The 22,728-nt window shown below is 55.5% G+C and overlaps 1 protein-coding gene across 1 annotated transcript in view; it reads right to left on the bottom strand.

The window, feature by feature from the left end:
• The window catches only part of ACOT7 (acyl-CoA thioesterase 7), an 88,728-nt gene that overhangs the window by 11,287 nt on the left and 54,713 nt on the right, over positions 1 to 22,728 (bottom strand). Inside the window, exon 8 of the mRNA XM_059039627.2 lies at positions 5,146 to 5,330. Coding sequence (XP_058895610.1) covers positions 5,146 to 5,330 — 185 coding nt within the window. The remainder of the gene's footprint in view (positions 1 to 5,145; positions 5,331 to 22,728) is intronic.

Here is a 22,728-nt window from a genome sequence, read left to right as displayed (position 1 = left end):
CTCGGGGCGTTCCCCCACGTCCCTCCGTACCACCTCTCCAGCGCTGGAAGGTGGTGTGGGTCTGTCCGCCACCCCCGAGGTCAGAGGGCACGGCCACAGGGAGGCCTTTAGAGGGAGGCAGGGCCTGGGCCTGGCTGGTTCCGAACCCCGCGCTTGCCTCCTCTAATAAGCAGCCTGGAAGTGCCCGCAGCTGCTGGGCGGGGAGCGGTGCAGCAGGCCCTCCCCGGCATAAAATATTCATCAAGAAGAACTCCAACAGCCACGCTGCCGCTGCGCTGCCTTCCGTGTCAGCCGGGCCCTGGGGATGGGAGCTATAAATAGACAGGAGGATAAGTGCTGACAGCAGGGGTGGGGAGGGCTGAGCCCCGACGCAGGCACACGCACACGTGGGCTGAGAGGCAGACAACGTGGTGTCAGTGGTTTCCAAGTGAGCGCCGCGGAGGATGGGCTGGAGGCTAGGGAGTCTGCCCCCCCACCCCGAGAGGCTATTTTCATCCACATCGGTGGGCCCCAGGACACCTCAGCGAAGAATCAAAGCCCATCTTTAATTAGCAACAATAGCCTGGATCGACACGCAGCCGGCCAGCAGGAAGACGTGGCCACTGCCGACCACCGGCCCCTCAGACCTGGGAATTCGGTCCCCCTCCCCCGTCCCCTTCCTTCGAGCAGGCGACTTTCCCTAACCCCCTGAAGCACCTCCTGCACCGACCCCCCGACCCCCAGGTCCCTAGGTTTCTGCAAAGGGCACAGACAGCCCCCAGGGTTCACAGACCAGCCCGGCCCCAGGAGAGCGTCCCAGCTCTGGGAAGCTCATGGGCTCCTCCACAAAGGGCTCTCTCTCCGTGTGGACTGGAGCCCAGGGCCGGAGGCTCTCTCCTCCCTGAGCCCGGACTGCTGCCCCTCTACCCTGGCTGCGGCACTGGTCTCCCCAGCAGCCCGAGCTCTGGGGTGCGGGCAGGGCAGAAGGGTAGCCATAGAGAGCTCCAATCAGGCCCGAGGCAGCTCCTGGGCTCCTGGGCGGGTGCACACTACAGCCGGCTATGGCCGGAATGCAGACCTTGCTGGGACACCCTGTCCACCGGCATGTGCTCTGTGGGAGCCTTTTCAAAATGAAGATGGTCCCGACTCCTTGGCTATCCTTGGTCTCAGGGCCAGTTGGGGTGTCCTGCAGGCCCCACTCTGCCTCAGCTGACAGTAGAGGAAAGGGCTCGGATGGCCGGAAGGCTGGTCTTGGGCCGGGCCTGCCCTCTAGCAGCTGGGGGGCCTCGGGTGTGTCCCTGCCACTCCTCTCCCGCTACAAGAGGCCAGCTCGGCCCCCAGCCCTCTGAGTTCCTTTTGCTCTCTCTTCCACCAACTCCAGGCCGGTTTCCAGGCCACGGCAAAGAGTCTCTGGGTGACGGAGTGGGCGTGGCGAGGAAGGCTTTATCCAGAGAGGGGAGGGAAGGTCACCAAAGGAGGAGATATCTGAGCAACGGCGGAAGGAGCTGCTGTCGTGACCATCTGAGGTAAGGTGTCCAGGCAGAGGAACAGCAAGTGCAAAGGCCCTGAGGTGGGACTGAGTTTGGGATTTGAGGAACAGAGGCGGCCGGCCGGGCTGGACCCCGTGCCGAGGGCACCGAGGAGCTGCTGGGCCACTGAGCAGTTCAGGCAGGAGAGGCGGCCAACGCAATTCTGTTCTGAAAAACTTGCCGGGATGCAATGCAGAGTCGGGGTGAGGGCAGCAGGAACGGGGGAGGGCGTGCAGCTTGGGGCTGAGCGGGAGGGAGGGGCCAGCCCGGTTCCCAGGCTCACCGGGAGGGAACCCACCAGGAGGAGTGGGAGGTTTTTTTTGTAGGGAGGCGGCTGGGAGACAACGGTTCGGATTTGAAATGGTTGCTGAGACCCTGTGGAGAGAGGCAGCCGTGGCAGCCCATGTGGCAGAGTAAAGCCAGGAGGCCCGGGCCGGTCCCAACCACCCAAGGAGGGCAAGGTGCAGGTTGGGATCTGTCAGAGCCCCGTGTTTCGGGGCCCTGGGGTGGCCATCTGGACACTCAGCAGAGGCCCCCTCAATGAGGCGTGCCAACGCCAGGGAGAGGCCAGTGAGATAAAGACGGAGAGTGTCCTTGGATCTGGCCACCCTGCTGGAGCCTGGAGGCTGGGGAGGCGGGTAGGACAGAGGTCAAGGGCTCGCCTGTGTGGGGCAGAAATTCAGCATCCAGGAGGGAGATGCTGTGGGCAGCCGTGCCGACAGGTGTCCCCCAGGGGCCCTGTGGCAATATGGAGAGAGATGGAACAAGGGTCTGGGGGAGAACAAGGGCGAGCCTGCACCTGGGGGGCCAAGACGAGCAGGTAAGGCTCCCAGAGGAAGGGGTCTGAGACCCAGAGACACGTGGTCGCGAAGGTCAAGGCGGGAGGAGGTCAGGCCTGTGGACAGAGGTTGGGGGGACGTGCGTGCATCAGCTGAGGGGCCGAGGCGGGGTGGAAGCCACCCCGCTAAGCCATCAGGACGGAGGGCGGGACGGGCAGCCCGGTCCTCCTGCTCCGACGAGGCGGCCCAGGGCCCTGCCTGGGGGGCAGCGGTGGGAGGTGGGGAGGAGGAGGGATGCGAAGCTGGTGCCACAGCGCTGGGGACTCGGGAGGGAGAGGCCGAGGCTGCCAGACCCTCCACCCCTCCCCAGCAGCCTGGGGTCGCACGTGGGGAGCTGACGGTGCAGAGCCTGCCTGAGGACAGTGCCCACCCTGGCTCCCCTTTCCTTCCTTCCACACGGTGGAGTCCCCCATCCTTTAAGGCCAGGTTCACCAACCCTGCCCTGTGCAGCCTCCCCCCACGCCCCCCCCCGACTCACTGGAGCCCCAGGGTGGGGACCCAATGCCAGCGAAGAGCGAGTGGGGGGCGGGGGTGGCCCGCAGAGGATGGGGGAGCGACAGGAGAGGGCCCGGCGGGCAGCCGAGGCTCCTCTGGACACGGCAGGGGCCTCGACGAGGCCAGACGGCTCCCCCACCAAACCTAGGCGCTGCCCCTGTGGGCCTGCGAGGCCCCAGAGAGGAGCGGGGCTGGGGCTTAGCATCTCCGCGGCAGGCCAGGCGGCCATGCTCAGCCACAGCAAGGAGCGAGCGGGGGCCTCACGCCCGCCTGGATGAGGAAGTGCTCCAAAGCGCGGTATGCTTCTCCTTACGGAGGCTTCCAGTACGTGCTCTTTGCCAGGAGGCACAGGAGCTGCGTGGGAGCAGATGCTGCAGGGGCCCCGGGAGGCTGGCGGGAGGCCAGAGTCGCCTGCCAGTCGCTTCCACACAAGCATCAGGCGCTCGAGACCCTAACCCCCGGCCCCTCCCCTGGCTTCTCGGCTCCGCACCCGCACCCGCACCCGCACCCGCACCCGCACCTCAACCACCGGCCACTGGCCTCCTCCTGGGCCCCTAGTGACAGACGCAGGGTCTGGCTCGAGACGAACCAGGAGCAGCCTGAACGGAGGCTTTCTCTACACCCAGGCTCCCGCGGACCAGCAGGGTGACCTTCCCCAAGCGCCTCAGCCTGGCTGGGCCGAGGGTGGCCAAGAGAAGCAGGCAGAGGACTCAGAACCTGCGGACACAGGGCCGCCCTCCAGGCGGGGGCACTTACCCTGACCGGCACAGGTAAGGAATGTGTGAGGCTCATGAAGCCTCAAGTCTTTACAAATAAATATAAATATAAATATAAATAAATATAAACATAAACATGAACGTGTGAGGCTGTCATGAGCCTCAAGGGGAATCTGGAGCCATCGTTCATTCGTTCACTCGTTCATTCCTGCATCCGACACACGGCCGCCCAGTGCCTCTGAGCTGGGCCTCCTCGCCACCCTGCGCCCCCCGCCGCGCCCCGCCCTGACGCTGGCCGCCTCGGGCTCCCCGACCCCCGGGCTCCCCGACAGCTAGCACGCGCCAAGGTGCTGGGATTACAGCTCCCACGACCGCCCAACACGGCCCCCTGCCCCACTGGCCTTCCTGGGGGCCCCTGCCCACTCCCCGGGCACCACTCCACGTCCACCCCAGGTGGAGGTCACCGGCCCAGCGCGCTCCCTGGCTCCCGCGAGCGTCCACGCCGCCTGTCTCTCCTCCTGGGATCGGCTTCAGGCCTCGCACACAGCAGGGTTCACGTATTTTCCCAACCGCACCCACTAAGTGCCGAGAATGCTCCAGCCCCAGGGAGCCACTAGGAGCACGTGTGTTCCAGTTCGTGAAGCTCAGTCCAGTGCGGGAGGGACAGCCGGCAAATGAGCAGCTCCCGCAAGCCGGGGCGCTGGTGCTTTGGAGAAAGGCGGCGCAGGGATGAGGCCAGACCGTGGATGGGGGTCTGGCGTGGGGCGGGCGTGAGGGGGTGGGAGCCCCAGAAGTCTCCGGGGATTGTGGCCTTGAGCGCATGGGGGCCTGTGGGCGCCGAGAGCTGAGGAGGGGGCCAGGGGCGAGAGGGAGGGAAACTCTTACATGTTCAGTGAATCCAACCTTCTCTTTTCCGAATTAAGAAAATGCTAGTGACTCACCTGTGCCCCCCCGCGCCCCCCTACCCCACAGCTCCAAAAGCAGCAGCCTCTTGGGTTGTGCAGCCCAGGACGGCAGCCGAGCAAACGCTGCTGGTGGCTGAGACCCGCCAGGACCCGTGCCTGGGCCAGAGCCCCCAGAGCTGCTCCAGGTGGCGGCTGCCCACCTGCCGCTGCTCTCTGCACAGCCAGGGCAAAGCCCGGCTGGGGAGCCAGGGCAAGGAAAGGCCGCGAGGCCCAGGCGCCCAGCCCCGAGGTGCAGGGCTCTGACTTGGCCCCATGATGCAGGACACGCAGACCAGGGCCTCCTCGAGAGCCCATCCTGGGAGGGTCCTCACCCCCACTCTAGCGCCTGTACACGGTGCCAGGACCCGCAAGGCGGTGTGCGTATCCCAAGGAAGGAGCTCATAAGGGGCGCCTCTCACCTCGTCTGCCCAGTCCCTCCCCCACAGTCCGCAGGGACGGGGCCTCACGTTTGACCTGCTCCGCAGCCAGGGTCGCTGGCCCCTCAGGAGCGGAGCGGACCCAGCTGCCCAGGATGGATTCATGTAGCTCGGTTTCCCCTGGAAGCCCAGCGAGTGCCGAGGGGGCCGGCCCAGCGGCGGGGGCAGCTGCCCCCAGGGACACACGGGCCGGAGGGGCCACTCACCACGAGCTGGGGCACAGGCAGAGACTTGCCCTCCTGGCTCAGGGACACATAGGTGAAGAAGGCACTGGCGGCCCGGTAGCGCTTCTGGGAGTTGTCCACCACGGGGTCGGAATCCACCAAGACCTCGATCTCCATGGACTTATTGCTGGTGAAGGTCACGCGCCCAGAGATGGTGATGACACAGCCTGCAGAGCACAGACAGAGGGTCAGGGAAGCCTCGACCCAGACCCAGGGCGGCCAGGCGGCCGGGTCGGGCTGGGCAGGGAGGGGTGCAGAAATCAGCAGTACCGAGGATGCTGGAAGCCACTTGGTTAGACAGCACAGACCAGCCTGCTCACTGCCAGGGCATCAGAACGCCGGCACATCAGAGCCCCCTCCCTGACTGTCCACCTTTCTAGTTAGTGAGAGGGCGTTTCCTTCGCTTACGGACGAAGGGATCTTGGTGGCCACCCAAGCGTGGGTCTCTATTCCCCAGAGAGGCAGCGTCTGCTGGAAGGATGCTTGCAGTCAGTCCTGCCCCTCCCCCGCGCAGCTTAAGGACAAATCTGCACTGTCCGTGCTTCGGCCTTACTTGTGCCACTGGAGCCACACGGCTGCCCCACCAAGTTGCTCTGAGCGCCACGAAAGAACCTTCCTCCACCTTCCCCGCCGCCCCCCACCCCAGCTCCCTGGCTCCAGCGTTCCCGACGCTGGTCTGAGGGCAGCGTCACATGCGCCGTCAGGCCGAGCTGCCACGCCGACGGTGGTCCTAAGTCCGCCTGGAGCCACTGTCTGCACTTCAGCCCACGTCCTCCTACCCTCTGCGCAGGTGGGACTGCGTCTGTCCCGTCAGGCCCCCTTCCCCGTCAGTCTTGCCCACCGGACCAGCGCTCTCCTCTGAGCTGCGGGTCTGCCCTCCGACAGCCCCCCGCGGCCCTGCTCACGGTCAGAGTGTCCAGGCGCTCCACACCAGCAGTTTCCCTTGTAGACAGTCACACGTTCCTGTAACACTGTCCTGGGGGTCCCGCTCTCCCTCCACCCTGCCCCAACCTCTCTGCACTTCCCCTGCCCCTGGGTCCTGAACATCTACCCTAGAGCATCTCCTCTGCCCCCGCCCTCCTGGTCACGGGCTCCCAACTACCACTGGCCTTGCCCTCCCATCCCTCGACTTCATCTCAGGGAGCCCAGCTTTCCTCGTATAAACAGAAACAAGTTGCCTCACGGGGTAACTACAGGGCTGGCGTGAAACGAGCCAGGTGCCGAGGCTCCTGCCTGGTGGTAGGAGGCATGCAGTGCGGTCATTACCGCCAACAGGGCCGTTCTGGACCCAGACGCGGCACTAATCCTCTCCACTGACATGTGGTCAGGACCACCATCCCAAATGCAGCCTGGTTCTGGGCTGGGCTCAAGGAAATCCCTGGCCAGGTCTGACCGGTGCTGACTGAAGGGACCTTTTAACACCCCGGAACCCCAATGTCCCAGCTCCATGGAGACAGGCCCCCACAAAACATGTTTAGAGACCAAGAGGACAGAGAAGTCGGGGCAGCGGGTGGCTCTTAGGGTGGGGAGCGCGTGGGCAGCCAGAAGCGGGAGTGGTTACCCGTGGCACACGAAGCACCTGGGCCCACCCTGGGAACAGCCCCCATACGGCCCACACGGGCCGCTTCCAGGGCAGCAGGAAGGGGAGGTGGGCATCCCCGAGGGTCTCCAGGCATCCCTGCCTGTCCCTATGGTACCAGTGCCAGCCAGCACCCTCTCACCCACGACCAGACAGAAGACTTGGGGCCCATGAGCCGAGAGGCAGGGATGCGGGGGCAGTGAATTCGGGGCATTTCAACACTGACCGTTTGTTCAAAGAACAAATGGAAACACATCCTTGCTTTGTCTCCTGTGCAAGCCCCCCTACCAACCACGTGGCTAATCACGTCTCATTTCGCGTAGAAATCCGAAGGCACTTCTAATCAAAAGTGATTTCAAAGAACGAAGAAGTTGATTATGAGCATTAGACACAAGAGGACGCCATCTTGAGTGTCACTCATGGTAGGAGACACAGCGATCACTTCTTTTTTAAAATTTAAACATTTTTTTGCATGCGTTGGGTTTTTGTTGCTGCGCGCGGGCTTTCTCTAGTTGCAGCGAGCAGGGGCTACTCTTCGTTGCGGTGCATGGGCTTCTCACTGCGGTGGCTTCTCTCATTGCGGAGCTCGGGCTCTAGGCGCGCGGGCTTCAGTAGTTGTGGCGCATGGGCTCAGCAGTTGCGGCGCACGGGCTTAGCTGCCCCACAGCAGGTGGGAGCTTCCCAGACCAGGGATCGAACCTCTGTCCCCTGCATTGGCAGGTGGTTTCTGAACCACTGGATCACCAGGGAAGTCCCTGATTACTTCTTAAAAGTCAGGAAAACTTCAATTATAGCCAAAACACCAGCCTCTTCACCTCTCAGAGATGGTGACATGTTTATTCTCACAGGCCACAGGCTTTATTTACCACAGGCTGGCCACCATGGGAAGGTGCTTGAAAGTTGAAAGACGGACTAGGTCGTTGAGGGGCTGGGACCTAATTTGAAACTGATAAGGAGAGACCCCCGTGCTGCTGAGGGCCTCCCCTTCCCTGACCCTCGGCTCAGAAAGTGCACTCTGGGGTCTGTGGTCACTCGCTGGGGATGGGGTGGTCAGAAGCACCTCAGGGCAGCTCCGGCCACGTCCATGGTTCGTCACCTCCCAGATGCTGGGAAGGCTCCCACCGAATCGCTCACCTCCTGCTTCCTCCTCTCCCACCGTCCACTGCAATATCACTAGGCTCCCCCAGCACCCAAGAGTGTACAGCGGCCAGCCCACAGTGGTGGAGGGTCCCCAGCAATGGGTCCCAGCTTTGTGGGAACAGACACCTCCACCCCACAGACCCCATGCCGCCCCTGCCCCATTGCCCGGCCCGGGCCACCCTCTCACGGCAGCTCGGGCACCCCCCTGTCACTCTCTTTCTAGAACAGAGCTCCTCTCCTTCAGGGTATCCAACCCGTTTGATGGCCTGTCTGATGTGTGCCTCCCTCCCAGCCTGGGAACCCCACGAGAGTGGGCGCCCCATCACGCCTGAACCAACACGTAGCCCTGTGCAGACAGCGGGCCACTGCAGACTCCAGCCGGACGGGGACACTTCTGTAGACGCTTCGCCTCAGCTAGCATCGTGGCCGCCCTCAGCCCGAGCAGCCCAGCAAGGCCGGGCTCCTTCCACCCTCCCCCAGGCACAGAGGTCAGAGCCGGGGACACTGGGGGCCCATCTGAGCAGGGGGCGACCCCAGCCCGAGTCTAGCTTGCTGGCTGCTCACTTTGCCTCAGAAACTGCCAGAGCAGGCACGACCTGCCACGTGCTCAAGGGCGCTCCGTGGGGTGGCGGTGAGATGCGTTCCGCCCTGACTGCGTGGTCTGAAGTGCTGAGACACTGCCTGGGGACTTTTCCACTAGGTCACGCGTCCAAATCCGCCCAGAGGACGACTAGTTTATTTAAGAGTGGGGTGGCTGGGGCTTCCCTGGTGGCGCAGTGGTTAAGAATCCGCCTGCCAATGCAGGGGACACGGGTTCAAGCCCTGGGCCGGGAAGATCCTGCATGCCGCGGAGCCACTAAGCCCGTGAGCCACAGCTACTGAGCCTGCGAGCCACAACTACTGAAGCCTGCACGCCTAGAGCCCGTTCCCCACAGCAAGAGAAGCCACCGCAAGGAGGAGCCCCACGCGCTGCAATGAAGAGAGGCCCCGCTCACCGCAACTAGAGAAAGCCCGCGGGCAGCAACGAAGACCCATCGCAGCCAAAAATAAATAAATTAATTAAATAAATAAATAAATAAATAAATTTATATATATATATATATATATATATATATATATATATATATATATATATATAAAAGAGTGGGGTGACTGGGGCTTCCCTGGTGGTGCAGTGGTTGAGAGTCCGCCTGCCAATGCAGGGGACACAGGTCCGAGCCCTGGTCTGGGAAGATCCCACGTGCCGCGGAGCAACTAAGCCCGTGCGCCATGACTACGGAGACTGCGCTCTAGAGCCCGCGAGCCACAACTACTGAGCCCGCGTGCCACAACTTCTGAAGCCTGTGCACCTAGAGCCTGTGTTCCACAACAGGAGAAGCCACTGCAATGAGAAGAAGCCCATGCACCACAACGAAGAGTAGCCCCCACTGGCCACAACTAGAGAAGGCCCGCGTGCAGCAATGAAGACCCAACGCAGCCAAAAATAAATAAATTAAACAAATAAATAAATAAAGAGCTTATGCTTTCTTTGTCAATATAAGCCTAATAAATTAAAAGTGGAAATATTAAAAAAAAAAAAAAGAATCATTCCAAGAAGGTAATACTAAGCAGTGACATTTAAAACAAAGCCCTCCCTTCCTTTCTCTTGTTCTGCAGCAAGCACCTTTACACTGGGCGAGAAGCTGCTTCTGACGCTGTCTAAATGAATAAAATGGGCGACTGTCTGCGCAAGGGAGTTCCAGCTCTTCAGCCGGTGAAGAACACAGCAACACACCCCCACCCCTCCTCCCTGGGCCCCCAGGACGTTAGCAGTTGTGCGGATCTGACACTGAGGTGTGACCACAGCCGTGGCGGGCCAGCAGGGGAAGAAGGCCTGGGTCACAGCTCAGCATCCCCAGCATGTGAGCCTGCCTGAGAGGCGGGTACTCAGCTGCGCTCACGGGGACCCCAGCTCCAGCGCAAATGCTCTACGAGGGGTGGGGACGGGCCTGCTGCCTCCACGCTCACCCCTAATGCCCGAACCTCAGAGGTGCCATGTCCTCGGCTGGGAGGCTTGGGAGAGAGGTGGGGTACTTCTTTTCATGCTGCCTTGAAACCCCAAGAGCCGAGGAGCCCCTTGCTCTCAGGGTAAGACACAGGGCAGGGAGAAGGCAAAGCGCAGAAGTGGGCTGGAGCCCTACCTGCCACTGTGTGTCAGCTGGAATTTACTGTGGCAGGTGGAACGAGGGCCCCCAAACATGTCCATATCCTAATCCAGAACCTGTGAAACTGTTACCTCACACGCAGAGGGACCTCACAGGTGTGATGAGGTTAAAGATTTTGCGGTGGGAGCTTAGCCTGGATCACCAGGTGGGCCCCGGCTCATCACAGTGGTCCTCACAAGAGGACGGGAGGGCCAGGAGCCGTGCTAGCAGACGCAGGGTCAGAGAGAGGCTGCCTGCTTCGAGGATGGAGGACGGGCCACAAGCCAGCGGACGCACATTGCCTCTAGAAGCTGGAAAAGGCAAAACACGGTTCTCTCCTAGAGCCTCCAGAAGGAACGCAGCCCTGCTGACCAAGGAACAGCACTTTTGATTTTATTTACTTTTAATTATAATGGAAACAGCCACGTGTGGCTACTGACCGCCGTGGGAGGCGGCCCTGGCATTGAGGGGCTCTTGCAGGCAAATGTGACGTAATCAGAGGACGGAGCTGCTGGGAGCGGAGACTGAACTGTCTGCCTCTGGCTGTCCGAATTCAGCAGGAAAGGGGGCCCTTGGGCTGAGGCCGACGAGGGGGGCGCTAGCAGAGCCGGGCCTTCCTTGGACTGGGCGCCCCGACTGCGAGAACCCTCAGCCCTGTTTCAAGCTGCTTGACGAAGGCAGGAGTTTCACACACAACTGCGGGCGGGGGCGGGGGGGTGGTGGGACGGCGGCGGCTCTGGCGGTCCAGTGCGGGCATCTAAGATGGATGGCAGTGCACTGATCAGCGTCACCCACCGAGGCTGACGTCCCCGGGCCCTCGCAGTGGACGCCATGTGGTTCAAGCCCGGTCGGTGGTGGGAAGGCACCAGGGCTTGGGGCTGAGAGCTCTGGCCCTGCAGCCGACTGTCCGGCCTCCCTGCCAGGCTCCCCCATGGACTGGCCCTGCGGCCGTGGGCAGCTCCCTAAACCCCTCCATCGGCAGTTTCCAGATCGGAAAAACGAGGATAACAAGAGCTCTTGTCTCACACCCCCAAGTGAGGGGTAATCGTAAAAAGCACTTTACTAGCACAAGGTCTGGCACTCGACAATGAGCCACGTTTGCCAGGGTTAAATTTAAATAGCTGGAGCGCCTGCAGTAAGCAGAGCTGCGAGCTCATCTGTTTCTAAATCACGGCCGAGCTGCCTGCAGGGGCACAACCCAGGAGGGCTGGCAGGTGCCCCACCGACTCCCCCAGCGCCCGGGACCTCTGCCAGGGCGGATTTCAGCAAGAGGACAGGGATTTGGAAAAGAAAACAGAAAAAGAAAACACTGTTCTTCCCAAGGCCACGTTGTCAAGTGTTGCAAACTTTAAGAACAGCTCAGCGTTTAAACTCCAGAGAGCTGGGGCACTGAATGTCCTTAAGAAAAGCACGTAATCAGCAAAGTAACTTTGGTATTTCTTTTTAAATTTTTATTTATTAAAAAAATTTGGGGGGGGGGCTTCCCTGGTGGCGCAGTGGTTGAGAGTCCGCCTGCAGAGGCGGGGGACGCGGGTTCGTGCCCCGGTCCAGGAAGATCCCACGTGCCGCGGAGCAGCTGGGCCCGTGAGCCGTGGCCGCTGAGCCTGCGCGTCCGGAGCCTGTGCTCCGCAGCGGGAGAGGCCACAGCAGTGAGAGGCCCGCATACCGCAAAAAAAAAAAAAAAAAAAGTTTTTTGTAGTTATTTCTGATATACTTTTAAAGTAATACCTAGAATTATGACTTATAACATTAAATCAGAACATATAAGCTTTTTAGAAATTTAATGTAATGTCTGAAACATTTATATTAACATATTTCCATACAAATAACCCAAAGAAAGTTTAGTATTAGTTGTTTTTTGTTTGTTTTTTTATACTGCAGTTTCTTTTTGAAAAATTTTTTTAAAAATTAATTAATTTTATTTTATTTATTTATTTTTTTATTTTTGGCTGTGTTGGGTCTTCCTTGCTGTGTGTGTGCTTTCTCTAGTTGTGGCGAGCGGGGGCTACTCTTCGTTGTGGTGCGTGGGCTTCTCATTGCGGTGTCTTCTCTTGTTGCAGAGCACGGGCTCTAGGCGCGCAGGCATCCGTAGTTGTGGCTCGCGGGCTCTAGAGCACAGGCTCAGCAGTTGTGGCGCACGGGCTTCGTTCTCCGCAGCGTGCGGGAACTTCCCAGACCAGGGCTTGAACCCTTGTCCCCTGCATTGGCACGCGGATTCTTAACAATTGTGCCACCAGGGAAGCCCCTGCAGGTTCTTATTAGTCATCAATTTTATACACATCAGTGTATACATGTCAATCCCAATCACCCACTTCAGCACACCACCATCCCTACCCCACCACGGTTTTCCCCCCCTCGGTGTCCATACGTTTGTTCTCTACATCTGTGTCTCAACTTCTGCCCGGCAAACAGGTTCATCTGTACCATTTTTCTAGGTTCCACATACATGCGTTAATATATGATAATTGTTTTTCTCTTTCTGACTTACTTCACTCTGTATGACAGTCTCTAGATCCATCCACGTCTCAACAAATGACTCAATTTCATTCCTTTTTATTGCTGAGTAATATTCCATTGTATATATGTACCACTTCTTCTTTATCCATTCGTTTGTCGAAGGGCATTTAGGTTGCTTCCATGACCTGGCTATTGTAAGTAGTGCTGCAATGAACACTGAGGTGCATGTGTCTTTTTGAATTATGGTTTTCTCTGGGTATATGCCCAGTTGTGGGATTGCTGGATCATATGGTAATTCTATTTTTAGTTTTTTAAGGAACCTCCATACCATTCTCCATCGGGGCTGGATCAATGTACATTCCCACCAACAGTGCAAGAGGGTTCCCTTTTCTCCACACCCTCTCCAGCATTTATTGTTTGTAGATTTTTTGATGATGGCCATTCTGACTGGGGTGAGGTGATACCTCATTGTAGTTTTGATTTGCATTTCTCTAATAATTAGTGATGTTGAGCAGCTTTTCATGTGCTTCTCGGCCATCTGTATGTCTTATTTGGAGAAAAGTCTATTTAGGTCTTCTGCCCATTTTTGGATTGGGTTGTTTGTTTCTTAAATATTGAGCTGCATGAGCTGTTTATATATTTTGGAGATTAATCCTTTGTCTGTTGATTCATTTGCAAATATTTTCTCCCATTCTGAGGGTTGTCTTTTCGTCTTGCTTATGGTGTCCTTTGCTGTGCAAAAGCTTTGAAGTTTCATTAGGTCCCATTTGTTTATTTTAGTTTTTATTCCCATTACTCTAGGAGGTGGATCAAAAAAGATCTTGCTGTGATTTACGTCAAAGAGTGTTCTTCCTATGTTTTCCTCTAAGAGTTTTATAGTGTCCGGTCTTACATTTAGGTCTCAAATCCATTCTGAGTCTATTTTTGTGTATGGTGTTAGGGAGTGTTCTAATTTCATTCTTTTACATGTAGCTGTCCAGTTTTCCCAGCACCACTTATTGAAGAGACTGCCTTTTCTCCATTGTATATCTTTGCCTCCTTTGTCATAGAGTAGTTGACCATAGGTGCGTGGGTATATCTCTGGACTTTCTATCTTGTTCCATTGATCTATGTTTCTGTTTTTGCACCAGTACCATACTGTCTTGATTACTGTAGCTTTGTAGTATAGTCTGAAGTCAGGGAGTCTGATTCCTCCAGCTCTGTTTTTTTCCCTCAAGACTGCTTTGGCCATTTTGTGTCTCCATACAAATTTTAAGATGATCTGTTCTAGTTCCATAAAAAATGCCATTGGTAATTTGAAAGGGATTGCATTGAATCTGTAGATTGCTTTGGGTAGTATAGTCATTTTCACAATATTGATTCTTCCAATCCAAGAACATGGTATATCTCTCCATCTGTTGGCATCTCTTTAATTTCTTTCATCAGTGCCTTATAGTTTTCTGCATACAGGTCTTTTGTCTCCCTAGGTAGGTTTATTCCTAGGTATTTTATTCTTTTTGTTGCAATGGTAAATGGGAGTGTTTGTCTCCATAATTTCTCTTTCAGATTTTTCATCATTAGTGTATAGGAATGCAAGAGATTTCTGTGTGCATTAATTTTGTATCCTGCAACTTTACCAAATTCATTGATTACCTCTAGTAGTTTTCTGGTGGCATTTTTAGGATTCTCTATGTATAGTATCATGTCATCCGCAAACAGTGACAGTTTTACTTCTTCTTTTCCAATTTGTATTCCTTTTATTTCTTTTTCTTCTCTGATTGCCGTGGCTAGGACTTCCAAAACTATGCTGAATAATAGTGGCGAGAGTGGACATCCTTGTCTCATTCCTGATCTTAGAGGAAATGCTTTCAGTTTTTCACCATTGAGAATGATGTTTGCTGTGGGTTTGTCGTATATGGCCTTTATTATGTTGAGGTAGTTTCCCTCTATGCCCACTTTCTGGAGAGTTTTTATCATAAATGGGTGTTGAATTTTGTCAAAAGCTTTTTCTTCATCTACTGAGATGATCATATGGTTTTTATTATTCAGTTTGTTAATATGGTGTCTCACATTGATTGATTTGCATATATTGAAGAATCCTTGCATCCCTGGGATAAATCCCACTTGATCGTGGTGTATGATCCTTTTAGCGTGTTGTTGGATTCTGTTTGCTAGTATTTTGTTGAGGATTTTTGCATCTATAATCATCAGTGATATTGGTCTGTAACTTTCTTTTTTTGTAGTATCTTTGTCTGGTTTTGGTATCAGGGTGATGGTGGCCTCATAGAATGAGTTTGGGAGTGTTCCTTCCTCTGCAATTTTTTGGAAGAGTTTGAGAAGGATGGGTGTTAGCTCTTCTCTAAATGTTTGATAGAATTTATCTGTGAAGCCATCTGGTCCTGGACTTTTGTTTGTTGGAAGATTTTTAATCACAGTTTCAATTTCACTGCTTGTGATTGGTCTGTTCATATTTTCTGTTTCTTCCTGGTTCACTCTTGGAAGGTTATACCTTTGCAAGAATTTGTCCATTTCTTCCAGGTTGTCCATTTTCTTGGCATAGAGTTGCTTGTGGTAGTCTCTTAGGATGCTTTGTATTTCTGTGGTGTCTGTTGTAACTTCTCCTTTTTCATTTCTAATTTTTTTTTGGTTTTCCAGTAAGCGGGCCTCTCACTGCTGTGGCCTCTTCCGTTGTGGAGCACAGGCTCCGGACCCGCAGGCTCAGCGGCCACGGCTCACAGGCCTAGCCGCTCCGCGGCATGTGGGATCTTCCCAGACTGGGGCACGAACCCGCGTCCCCTGCATCGGCAGGTGGACTCTCAACCATTGTGCCACCAGGGAAGCCCAATTTCTAATTTTATTGATTTGAGTCCTCTCCCTCTTTTTCTTGATGAGTCTGACTAATCGTTTATCAATTTTGTTTATCTTCTCAAAGAACCAGCTTTTAGTTTTATTGATCTTTGCTATTGTTTTCTTTGTTTGTATTTCATTTATTTCTGCTCTGACCTTTATGATTTCTTTCCTTCTGCTAACTTTGGGTTTTGTTTGTTCTTCTTTCTCTAGCTCCCTTAGGTGTAAGGTTAGATTGTTTACTTGAGATTTTTCTTGTTTCTTGAGGTAGTATTGTATTGCTGTAAACTTTTCTCTTAGAACTGCTTTTGCTGCATCCCATAGGTTTTGGATCATCGTGTTTTCATTGTCATTTGTCTCTAGGTATTTTTTTGATTTCCTCTTTGATTTCTTCAGTGATCTCTTGGTTATTTAGTAACGTATTGTTTAGCCTCCGTGTGTTTGTGTTTTTTACGTTTTTATCCCCTGTAATTCATTTCTAATCTCATAGCGTTGTGGTCAGAAAAGATACTTGATACGATTGCAATTTTCTTAAATTTACTGAGGCTTGATTTGTGACCCAAGATGTGATCTAGCCTGGAGAATGTTCCATGTGCACTTGAGAGGAAAGTGTAATCTGCTGTATTTGGATGCAATGTCCTATAAATATCAATTAAATCTATCTGGTCTATTGTGTCATTTAAAGCTTGTGTTTCCTTGTTTATTTTCATTTTGGATGATCTGTCCATTGGTGTAAGTGAGGTGTTAAAGTCCCCCACTATTACTGTGTTACTGTCGATTTTCTCTTTTATATCTGTTAGCAGTTGCCTTATGTACTGAGGTGCTCCTATGTTTGGTGCATATATATGTATAATTGTTATATCTTCTTGGATTGATCTCTTGATCATTATGTAGTGTCCTTCCTTGTCTCTTGTAACATTCTTTATTTTAAAGTCTATTTTACCTGATATGAGTATAGCTACGCCAGCTTTCTTTTGATTTCCATCTGCATGGAATATCTTTTTCCATCCCCTCAGTTTCAGTCTGTATGTGTCCCTAGGTCTGAAGTGGATCTCTTGTAGACAGCATATATATGGGTCTTGTTTTCATATCCATTCAGCAAGCCTGTGTCTTTTGGTTGGAGCATTTAATCCATTCACGTTTAAGGTAATTATCGATATGTATGTTCCTATGACCATTTTCTTCATTATTTTAGGTTTGTTTTTGTAGGTCCTTTTCTTCTCTTGTGTTTCCCACGTAGAGAAGTTCCTGTAGCATTTGTTGTAGAGCTGGTTTGCTGGTGCTGAATTCTCTTAGCTTTTGCTTGTTTGTAAAGCTTTTGATTTCTCCGTTGAATCTGAATGAGATCCTTGCCGGGTAGAGTAATCTTGGTTGTAGGTTCTTCCCTTTCATCTCTTTAAGTATATCATGCCACTCCCTTCTGGCTTGTAGAGTTTCTGCTGAGAAATCAGCTGTTAACCTTATGGGAGTTCCCTTGTATGTTATTTGTCATTTTTCCCTTGCTGCTTTCAATAATTTTTCTTTGTCTTTAATTTTTGCCAGTTTGATTACTGTGTGTCTCGGTGTGTTTCTCCTTGGGTTTATCCTGTATGGGACTCGCTGCGCTTCCTGGACTTGGTGGTTATTTCCTTTCCCGTGTTAGGGAAGTTTTCGACTATTATCTCTTCACATATTTTCTCTGGTCCTTTCTCTCTCTCTTCTCCTTCTGGGACCCCTATAATGTGAATGTTGTTGCACTTAATGTTGTCCCAGAGGTCTCTTAGGCTGTCTTCTTTTCTTTTCATTCTTTTTCCTTTAGTCTGTTCCGCAGCAGTGAATGCCACCATTCTGTCTTCCAGGCCACTTATCCATTCTTCTGCCTCAGTTATTCTGCTATTGATTCCTTCTAGTGTAGTTTTCATTTCAGTTATTGTATTGTTCATCTCTGTTTGTTTGTTCTTTAATTCTTCTAGGTCTTTGTGAAACATTTCTTGCATCTTCTCGATCTTTGCCTCCATTCTTTTTCCGAGGTCCTGGATCATCTTCACTATCGTTATTTTGAATTCTTTTTCTGGAAGGTTGCCTATCTCCACTTCATTTAGTTGCTTTTCTGGGGTTTTATCTTGTGCCTTCATCTGGTATATAGCCCTCTGCCTTTTCATCTTGTCTATCTTTCTGCTAGTGCTGGAGGGTCTCCTGCAGAGGCCGGGGGTGGCTGTGGCTCACCGTGTGGACCTAACTTCAGTATTTCTGACATGACACACCCAAAGCATCTTCTAGAGACTCCTCCCTTCCCACCCTGATAGTCTGGGGAGATTAGTTCTCCACAAGAGGACTAGGTCAGTTTTAGGTTTTCCTACCCAAGGCCTCCAAAACCACTATATCAAAGGCAACTATTTTCCCTTTTTAACTTTTCTTAGCATTTTAGCATCTCAGTTAAAAAACAGTTCAGAAATGGAGCAAGTGGAAGTAGGTTCAGGTCTTTGGGCTTCATCAGCTTGCCCTGAGTGACGCTGGCAGCCCCGTTATAAGGCGGGCACCTGGGGCCCCCCTTCCCCCCCCAACCCCCCCCCCCGCCCGCACAGGGTGCTCAGAACACTGCTGGCCGTGGACCAGTGAGGCAGGCGGCCTCACGCCATTACCCATCTTCTGATGGGTCACAGGGCCTGTGATGCTGGGATCCCACACAATCCCGGCTCGTGGACAAAGCGCTCCTCCTTCACCTCAACTGCCCAGCTTGAGTTTGATTCTGTGCACTACCGCCGAGGTCCCCGAACCTGCTGGCCCCTGGCGGGAAGTGGGGGGCGAGTCCTGGCGAACTTCCAGTGCCGGCGGAGGGGCTGGGCTCAACCTGGTGTGTCACGGGCAGCCATCGAGGCCGTGATGAGAAGGACAGGTCGCCAGCGTCAGAGACCGTGGACATGGGCTGGCCTGGGGGCAGGGGCCTGCCATGGTTCAGGCCGGCAGTGACGGCGTCCTAGAGGAATCTGATCGGTAACAGCAAACCTGCCACCCTGTGAGAGGGCACAGTCCCCACCCCTGCGGGCTGCCCCCACTGTGTCGTAAGTGCGGGTGCGGTAGGCCCCCCTTCTCAGCGCACACCCTTCGTGGCTGAAATTCAAAGTCATCTTCCGACCTTCTGGGGCTATGTTTTCAGGCTGCTAAGCTGCAGGCATGGCTTCCTGACAGACACCCCACCCGAGTGACAGGTGAGGCCACAGCCAGGCTGGCGTTTGGCCGAAAGCATACAAAGGACTGTCCTCCTGAGTGAGAAGTTTCACCAGAGGCTGAACGGAGATACAGCAAAGCATTTCCTGCCTTAGACCTGAAGAAGCTGGTCAACCTAAGGGCCTGGCTTCCTCTCCATTCCAGCTGTTTTTCTAATGAAATATGCTGAAATGGGTAAGTCATAAAGTCATATCCCATCTGCCAAGACACCACTGATGGTCATCAGAAGAATGGCCCCCAAAGATGCCCACGCCCTACCCCAGGGGACCTGTGAATACCTTACTTCACATGGCCAAAGGGACTTTGCAGATGGGATTAAGTTAAGGACCTGGAGATGGGGAGAGGATCCCAGATTATCCGGGCAGGCCCCCTGTCACCAAGCGTCCTTATAAGAAGGAGCCAGGAGGTCAGAGCAAGGGGAAGGAGATGGGGTGATGGAAGCAGAGGCTGGAGGAAGGGGACCCAAGTCAACGAATGCAGGTGTTGCTGGAAGCTGGGAAAGCAAGAAACAGACCCTCCCCTAGAGCCTCCAGAAGGATCACAGCCTGTGGACCTCTTTGAGACACCTGACCTTGGGAGCCATGAAAGAATGCTTTTTGTTTTTAACTCACTGGTGTGTGAAAATTCAAACAACAGCGATGATGGGAAACCCATACGGACGGCTTGTGCGGCTGGCAACGCATAGTAACTTCTGGGCTTTCCCCCACTGTGTCACAGCAGCCTTAGGGGGTGGGGGGCACCGCTCCCAGGACGACCAGGAGGAGGCTGCTCATGAGTGGGGGGGTGGGGGAAAGGAGGGGATCCCTGGGTGTGTGTCTGAGAGGTGGGATGTGACCAGGGTGACACTCAAGGATTTCCCCAACAGGACGGGTGGGCCCTGCCCGATGGGGCCGGGCGCTGGCACGGACAGCTGCTGTACGATGGCCACGTCCCTGGGTGCCCACCTGCTCAGCCACCTGCGTGTGCCCAGGACCACCTGCTGGCACCTTTTCCATGAAAATAACATGACTTAAAAAATAGTCCTCGCGCTAAGTTCTACCCTCGACCTAGGGACAAGTTAATCCTACGCCCCCAGAAGTGTGACCTCTTTTGGTGCACGCCATTGTGCTTTCCTGTCGTCACTATAAACACTTGCTTCTCGGCTCCTTCTTCTGCCATCTGGAGGAAAGCCGCCGGTCCCCTTCAGTGTCCCCGTGCCGGGAGCACACGGCCTCTCGATTTTGCCCTAGGGGGGCTGTTCTCTGGAGTCAGGTCCCAGGGCTGCCCCCCGTCCAGCTGTGCAACTGCCTGTCTCAGGACTGGGGCACCTCCCTCTGGACCCCTCAGAGCTGCTCCTCCTCTGGGCTGGCGCTGACCTGACCGCTGGCTCTCACCAGCGCAGGACCCACATCCATGTAGGCAACGGGACGGGGAAAGGGCGGTTTGGGGCACAGAAGAGACTTTACCCGCCTACAGTTTTGCAGAAGAGAAAGTGAGCTTGTGTCTACAAGAAGTAAACTGTAAGAAAAGAAAGCATCTGTAGCGAGTTGACGGTGGCCTCCCAAGAGATCAGTCCATTCAGCACCCGAGAATGTGACCTTATTCGGAATAAGCGTCTCTGCAGGTGTCATTAAGGACATGACACGAGCGCCTCCTGGATCACCCAGGTGGGCCCTAGATCCTCTGTAGGCAACCTCGTAGGTCACAGAGGAAGAGCAGAGAGGCAGGATGCGGCCCCGGGAGGGAGACGGAGGAAGGGCCACAGCCCAGGGATGCAGGAGGCATCCTCCCTGGAGCCTCTGGAGGGTGCGGACGCCTGGCCTCCAGAACCAGGAGGGAGCACACACTGCTGTGCTCCGAGCCCCCAGGGGGTGGTCGCGGCTGGGCCGCCCGGGGACCCCCCCACACACTCTCACTGCCCCGCACGCTCGCCAGCAGGACTGGGCGCAGCCAGGCGGCCTCACCTCTCGGCCCCTTCACGCTGGACCAGGACCACGAGGCCAGGGGCCAGCCCAGCTTGCAGGCTGCGCCCCGGAGAGCCCCGCGGGCTCACAGCCGTCTCAGCAGATTGGCGTCAGAAACTCAAAGCAGAGCCGCCAGGAGTGTCAACCCCACCCCTTCACCAGGTGTCGGACACTCTTCCAATGCCCAGGGCCAAGTACCCGGAGCCCACGGGGTCACCCCAGGCGCAGCCGGCCTCGCCCCGTGCTTCCCCAGAAAGGAGAGGACAGCGTGGGGGGAACAGGCGCCTCTGCTCCTCGGCGTCGAACACGGCATGTGACGTGGTGTGTGAGGCGGCCAGAACAGAGACCTCAGCCTGGCAGTGCCCGGCCGGGCTCCTCGCTGGAGCCGCAGCGCAGGGCGGAGAGGGGAGGAGCGGGGACACTCCTTGGAAAACAACAAATAAGGTGTGACACTGTCCACCGGCCCCAGGGGACTCCATAACTGCTACTTCAGTTTGGCCCGAATTCCTCTATACACAAAACAAGACGTGACCTGAGGAAGCAGAAGCAAGCTCTCTGCTCCCTGGGGGGCTCCCCGGGCCAGGAGGCCCAGCTCTGGGGCCCCGGGCCGCACAGGCCCAAGGCCAAGGCTGTGACGGCACGAGGCGCGTGGGGGCCTGCGGAGGGCTCGGCGCCATAGGCGGTAGCCGCTGAGCCCACAGCCCGCCCCCGCGCTCCCACTCCATCCACGGTGGAACGTTCCGCCAGAAGGTACGGCTGGTGAAAATGGAGGTCCCTTTCTGTGCTTTGGAATATGAGTAACGTTTTAGAAACAAAGTCCTCTCTGCACCCACGTAGCCCTGACGTCCCCCAGGCCCCTCAACGTACCCCTAGAAAAAGCGCTCTCCTCCAGCCGGGGTTCACTGTCTCCGCTCCAAACGAACCAACGCGACCCCTCCTTGACCTCTTTGAAAGGTAATTCTGGTCACACGAGGGACTGAGGGTGAAGTGTCGGGGGTGAGGGCTCTTCCATCGGCTCCTGTTCTCTAACGAAGGAAGGTTGACTTTCGCTCTTTGGGAGCTTCCCTCAACTGCAAAGCACCTTCGCCAACAGGGCTGACCTGGAGGAGTCTGGCGGGCCCTCGAGGAAGGCCCACTTTGTTTCTCAGCTGCTGGTGCTCAAAGGGCACCCGGGAGACACTGAACAAGCGAGCTCTGTGGTACGAAAGCGCATTTTGCACCGTGGGTTTTGAAGTCATGTTTAACAGTGGAGCTGTGATCACAGTAATTTACCCAGGGAGCAGTTCCAGAAAAGGAGAGGCCAGGAATCGTGGCACGACAGGAGTCTTCGTTTCCCAAACGTCCACACCACCACCACCACACACGGCACCGAGGCCCGGGGAGGACCAGCCAAAACAGACAAGGCCCACTTGTTCTGGGCAAATCCTAAAATGACACCGTGCTCTGTGTCTGAGGCAATCGCCTAACTAGCTGGGAAGGGATTCTGCAAAGCAGAGGAAAGCAGTGCTGCAGACCACCCTTGCCCTAAAAGCACCCCAATTCCAGTGTGGGTCAGACTGACGTGCTCTGTTAGGCCAGGAAGGGGAGGCACCCCTTCACCCTTCCGGTCTCAGGACGCTCTGTCCCAGCACTCAGGCGTTCAACTGACAGGCGTGTCTGCCTGCAGGAGAGAGCGCACAGCCGGGCTGGGACCAGGCCGGGGCCTCGGAGCCAGGACGGGGCCTCTGTGGCTCTGGACCCAGCACTGCTCCGCTCAGCGGCGCCCCTCGAGGCCGGTGGCTAGGAGTCAGCCTCCCTTCCTTCTCCTCTGTCCCCGTTACGGCCTGGGGACGGGTCTGACTCAGCTTTTCCAACGGCTGCCTTCCTGGTGAGCCTCCTTCAGAACCAGTCAGGCTCTCGCAGCCCGGACACCCCCGACCCCACGGTGAAGGGCTGCTTTCCGGGAGCGCACGGCCTCATCTCAGAAGACACGACAGACAGAAATCACCAGTGCCAGGAGGGGACAGTCACTGTACCTCTTCAGAGGAGCGTTAATGTGAAACAAGCACGGGAACCGTCCTGTTTCCGGGCGGGGCTGGGACTGGACCTCGGTGTCGGGAAAACCACCACCACCAGCGCTGCCCTGGATGGTGCAGGCGGGCTGGCCGAGGAGAGGGCCGGAGGCTTCTCTGCTCTGCCCCCGCCGCTGCGTACGGCACGGGTGACCTGTGCCCCCTCCAGAGAGGTTACG

This window comes from Kogia breviceps, chromosome 1 (assembly GCF_026419965.1).
Source record: "Kogia breviceps isolate mKogBre1 chromosome 1, mKogBre1 haplotype 1, whole genome shotgun sequence".
Lineage (NCBI taxonomy): Eukaryota > Metazoa > Chordata > Mammalia > Artiodactyla > Physeteridae > Kogia > Kogia breviceps.
This window is presented reverse-complemented; position numbering and strand designations above follow the sequence as displayed.